General features: G+C 34.3%; 1 protein-coding gene across 6 annotated transcripts in view; it reads right to left on the bottom strand.

The window, feature by feature from the left end:
- Positions 1-1,174: 1,174 nt before the first annotated feature.
- Positions 1,175-6,000, bottom strand: part of ZNF654 (zinc finger protein 654) — a 91,399-nt gene continuing 86,573 nt past the window's right edge. For 2 of the 6 annotated variants that reach the window (XM_082392421.1, XM_082392422.1), the window contains one exon: positions 1,450-4,533. In XM_082392421.1, the coding sequence (XP_082248547.1) occupies positions 2,056-4,533 (2,478 nt within the window). In that variant the 3' untranslated portion in view covers positions 1,450-2,055. Of the gene's footprint in view, positions 4,534-6,000 lie in introns of all 6 variants that reach the window. The other 4 variants (XM_082392418.1, XM_082392420.1, XM_082392419.1 and 1 more) reach the window with 4 other exon arrangements.

Here is a 6,000-nt window from a genome sequence, read left to right as displayed (position 1 = left end):
TGGAAGAAAAGTCACACTTCCTTAGTAATTTCATTCACGAAGCTTTAATATCCAGAAATTTATAATAGTAGGGTCTGATGAGATTATATACTTTGAACAAGAATGTATCAGTTGGAATAACTGGAATATCTGGTTGACATTGGTACATTAACAGCTCTGTTTTTGAAGAATTTGCCTTTGCATTTTTGTTCATTTTACCCCTGCTATAGATTAACACACTGTTTTGTTAGGTAAAAGGAAGTCTTTAAGCTTCCTCTTTTAAAGACTATACAAGTGGAACACATCTGAGAGCGTATTTTAAAAAACCTTTTTGTTTTAACGATTTATTGACTGTTGTTAAGTTAAAAATCTTCCTTAGGAAAATTACTGGTCATCAAAGAAAATAAATGCATCAATATATCTTACTGTGTTCTTGCTGTGCAAATTTTTGTGTAAATATTTCTTTTTATATATAAAAATTACTATTCAGACCAAATTCATCAGAAATAAATAAGAAAGCATGAGTAATATGGCTTATTTTAGAATTAACTCTAATTGAATAAAACCAATGAATTCTTGACCGGATTCTTAGCTGCATATTTTTTTTTTATAGTCAGTTATTTTTATAGGACTGTACTTAGATAACTCACATTAATGTCTAAAGGACCTTACTATGAATCATCAAGCAATGTCCTAACACTACTCTATATACAAACAGAAATATCCCAGTGTGCTTATACCATTATTCACATTGAAGAATTTGCAATTCAGTGTTTTCTTTCAACTAAGATAGCCTTTAATGGTCTTAGATCCTCCCATCTCTTCCCAGAGTTACTGATAATATGTTTTCTATTGACGCTGCTGCCTTTTAAATATAACTCATTGGTATTATAAAAATGGAAAGTGGAAGGTTCTGTCAAGAGCTTATTAGCAAAGCACTGTTGTTTTGTCTTCTTTTGTTTGTTAATTTTAAATGCTGGCATGTCATTCATTGAACTTTGACCTAATCAATCATCTGGAAACAAGGTACAATCTTTTATAGCTAGGATGGTGATAAATCGTTTTACTTTCATCTTATCAATCAGTTTCTAAGTAATAATAAACCAAACAGAAATGGTTCCTTAAAGCATGTTTGACCAGAAAGGAGGACATAATCTGATTAGGCATGACAAGAAAACAAACCCTATTTGTGGAATACTTTTAAGTTGTTTATTGTAAACCATCCCCCCCTCTCCGTTTTTTGTAATGGGTTTTTCCCTTTCTGTAAGGCCATAGCTGGTTGTTCTTTTTGACTAGTTGCCTGCATATGTTTCTCACATAAGCGAAACTGAACATGCTGCTATTAATCATCATCGACTTCTTAAAAAAATGTGGTTTTTCTGGATAACTGGTACTTTGGGAGTTTTGTAATAACCCTTTTGGAGTCTAAACCAGCACATCTCCTCTGTGAGTTCATTCTAGAAAATGTGCTTTGTCTTTATCTTTAGTAATCCAAGACCGCTCTAAAATTAAGGCCATCAGGGAAATAGCAAACTGATGATGCGTTTTCTTGTAGTGCTTTTTGCACACTACTGCTTGATCGACAGATCGTTCTGAAACATTTTTATCAGGCACCTGTAAAACAGAACACGTCTGTTAATTCATATTTATAGATGTTCATCTAGTATTCTAAGTTAGATTTCCTGTTTATTTATACCCTTACTCATTTAAAGAATATTAATATTAGTAGAAAGGCAAGCTCTTCTTTTGCTCAGTTTTAGTTTTCAATTATTTTCTGGTTCTTTCTTATTTTTGTTTTTGTAATAGAGGCTCAACTTGGTTTACATTTCTGGCATGCAGATGAAAAACATTTCCATCATAATTACTTTGTTTTTAGATCTCTTATTACATAAAACTTGGAATGAAGAAAAGCCTCAGATACAGTTAAAGAGTATGATCCAAAAGTATAAAAAAACTGTGTTCAAGTTCTGGCTTCCACAAGTTCACAGGTGTATGCCTATGCAAATTACTTGTGAATGTCAGTTGCTTGATCTATAAAACAGGAATAGTGATAGCATCTCATGGTGGTTGTATGGATTAAAGGAAATAATGTATGGGGTAGTGCTTTATTACCTGTGTTATATAAATGTTAATTTTTTTAACCTTACAAAGATCTATGGCATTTTCTATTTCTACAGATATACCTGCTGAGAAGATAGAAGACTTACTTTCATCATCTGAATCAAATCCAAAGAGTGTCTGACATTTCTTTTGTGCAAGGTGAGCCTCAAGTGCTTCTGCATTACAGTAGGTGGTCAGGCATTTGCCACATCTTAATCTTTTCACTGATTTTTTACAAACGTTATCTTGATCAGAACAGGCATCTACCCTATCAGTCAGAAATTTTCTGCGTTTTGGCATACTAAGGTACCGTTCATCAAGGTAACTGGGAGGCAATGGTCTGACATATGGCTTTGTTAAAATTAAGCCATATGAAGTATGTTCACTCGTCTGATTTGGTTTGGAAGGTGCCTGAGGTACTGGCAGGGTACTGTGTTCTTGTGGTACAACACTAGGTAAAATGGAACCGTTTTCTGTCCTGATTCTATTTGTATCAATTTTCAAAGCAGGATCTGAGGAAACTAAAGGTGTTTGCTCTATTCCACTGTGTCCATTGACTAAATCACTAATACTACAATTATTTTCAGAATTTGGCTCTATGTCAGGCATCTTTTGGTCTGTCAAGCTTATATCAGAAACAGTGTGATCAGAATGTTCATTTCCATTCTGAACTAAACGGTCTGTTTTCTTTTCCATACTTTCTATACATGTCTTTGGTTCTGTAGGATCTTTCCTTGATTTGCTAGTAGAAACTGGTAGACTAACAGTTTGTTTCTCATTACTAGATGAGTCTTTTTCCTGATGATTAGATTTTGAGTCTGTAAGAACATCCCAAAGAATTGCTTCACTTGGTTGTGCAGATGATTCTGGTGTTTTACTTAAATAGTGCTGAGCTTCATGTTCATATAGCAGAGGAAGATCTTCAAAAAGCTCATGGCATTCTGGAAAACTACACTGAGCTTGAAATATCCTGTGACTTTTTGTGTGCTGAGCAAGTTGGACTGGCAGCTTAAATGACTCATTGCAATTAAAATGCAAACAAAAGTACACATTTGGATAGCTGTGTCTATTAAGGTGATCTATAAAATGTTGAGAATCTTCAAATTGCCTTTGACAAAATTTGCATTTTCCTTTGCTCCACTTCATTACTGTTTGCCGCACATTTAAATCAGTTGGATGTACAGTCCTTGCATGCTTATTTAGAAATCCAATTCTTTTAAATATCCTGACACAGCCAAGAGCAGGGCACTTAAAGTTTCCTTCTTGATCTGTCGCATATATGTCTTTTGGATGGCACACGGTTCCATTGATTTTATGAAGTACTGAAGTTTCCTGATTCAGGTCGTAATCATCTTCTTCATAATCACCTTCTTCGTCTTCTTCCTCCTCATAGTCATCCACACATACAGGTAATGGCTCTGAGACATTATTTAAAGAAGTATCAGGATTGCCATTTTCAGTAATATTTTCAATAACATCTTCCGATACACTTCCGGGAATTTCAATGAATTCACCCACATGTGAAGGGATGACATCTTTGTTTCCATCACTGGAACCGGTAATAGTCTCTACTTCCAAATCCTTGTTATCAGACTTCCCATTTTCAAATGAAATGAAAGTATCAGAACAATTTATTTCTTCCAAAGCAGGATTTTCCTGATCCTCCTGTTGAGCTGCAGCAAGTTGCTGTCTCTGTATTTTCTTAACATGATTCTTTAAATGCTTCTGCATAAGTCCTCTGTTTCTAAATTTTCTACCACATATCACACATGAAAAACTGCCCTTTTTCTGATGAGCCTGGGCATGCCTCACAATGTGACCACCTAGAAATTCCTTGTTACATAACATACACCGATGCCTTGGGACATTGTGATCTACTTTGGAAGCATTAAGAGCTGTGAGGTTTTTCTTTGCATTAATATGACCTTTTGGTTGCACTCCAGATATATCATCAGGATCAAGCTCTCCAGTGCTCTGATCTGTAAGAGAGTCAAGTCCTTCATCTAAACCTTGCTGTTCCACTGCCTTTTTTACATTACCTGTAGAATTTTCCAGTGTACTTTCATTTAGAAATCTAACTGCTGATTTATCACTCAGTAATGCTACACAGTTTTTCTTAATCATTATGAAGTTCCAGAATTCAGGATCAAAAAACAATCCCTTTTTCAAAATTGGAAGTAATTCAAAACGAACACGATTTTGAACACTACTTGTGCCTTCATTATATTCTTCATCTGGACGTTTGTAGAGCTCTTCAACAGTATGATAAGCTTCCAAGGAGCGCTCAAGAAAAAATATTGAGAGTGCACAAATCCTGAGAATCTCCAAATCATTTGGCAAAAAATGTGCAATTGTTTTATAAATTAGACATTTAGTTTTGGGATCATCATGAAGGTCTAGCTGTAGAGCACAACCACATATTTCAACACAAATTTGTAAGCCTTCTTCTTCAACCTGTAAAAAGAAAAATATTACTGCTACTTTTTAAAAAAAAATTATTAACACTTACTAGTTTATCTTTTTAAAATATTGGGTTGGCCAAAAAGTTCCGTAACATCTTACGGAAAAACTCGAACAAACTTTCTGGCCAACCCACTACAACTCTGAAATGAAAGCTAAATAAACAAACACAGTATTCTAAATGTGCAATTTTCTTCAATGGGTAGCCATGTTTAACTACTTTTTAATATACAAATAAATCTTTTTTAACTTGAGAATAACCTGGAAAAGATAGTGTTTTAGCTTCCAATTTATTTAGTTTTCAAGTCTGACAAGCCCTACTGACCATAATACAAAATGCTTCATAACCTTATGGTTCTTAAAATATAAAATGCTTCATGAACTTACGGTGATTCAAGTTTCTTACATATCTAGGCCCCTGTTTTAAGGTACCAGTCTTACGTTCTGTGGCAGAAGGGTTAAATTATATGTATTTAAAAACACAGTTATCAATTTTTGATGTTAAAAAAATACCAAAGTAAAAAAAAAAGAACTGCTTATGGAAACTTTCACAAAGCTGCACTAAATAATATTACTTATTGTACTTATTAAGTGACATGATTTATCCAAATAAGGGGAGAAGTATAATCCACATGAAGAAGGCAATTACAAACTTTCCAAATCTAATAAGGTATCAGAATAATGAACCTACTGGAAGTTATCTGAAAAGTATTCAAGCTTTGAAACTTTTACTGATGACTCAAAGATAACTGCATCAGCTTTTAGTTGGGAGTTCGTTGTCTATCCACCTTAATTCAAGTTATAAATAATGCCTCTAGAATGATCTAAATGCTTGTTTGAATAGAAAGAGATAAAATAATCATATGTCTTTAACAGTTGTGTCTGTGTATCATACTGCCTGCATATGGTATATTACAGACGACAGGGAGGAACACTACCTTGCCAGCCTCACGTCCTCTTAGTTCCTTACGTGCTATGCAACCCTTACTTACAGTTCCACAAGCAGACCTGAACTCTGCATATCACTTTACCTCGCTGGTAAATTCCTACCCATCTCCTATTCATTCTTTGAGAATCAGTTCTGCCTTGAAAGTTTTTCTGATTCATTCTGGCCCCTGCCCTGGGGTAGAGTTAAAAACATTCGCTATTCTTTCCACTGAAAATAATTTATACTTATTTCTAAAAAGCATGTACTATTGTTTTATAATTGTCTATGCCCCTACTTCTTGACTTGGAATTCCTAAATCACAGGGACAGTATCTCATTTTTTGTATCCTTCTGAGGTTAACATAGGAGTTGGCATACAATGACCTTTGACTAAATGTTTGCAGAATGAATGAGATCAGATATATTCCACTGATTTAGTCTCCTCCTATAAATCCACCATTTCCAGCTTGGAATCCTTTTCTGAATTCAAATTTCTCATTTCTATAATTGTCAGTTATAAAACCTACCTAAATT

The sequence above is a fragment of the Balaenoptera borealis genome, assembly GCF_965194805.1.
Source record: "Balaenoptera borealis genome assembly, chromosome: 5".
NCBI classification, from domain to species: Eukaryota; Metazoa; Chordata; class Mammalia; order Artiodactyla; family Balaenopteridae; genus Balaenoptera; species Balaenoptera borealis.
This window is presented reverse-complemented; position numbering and strand designations above follow the sequence as displayed.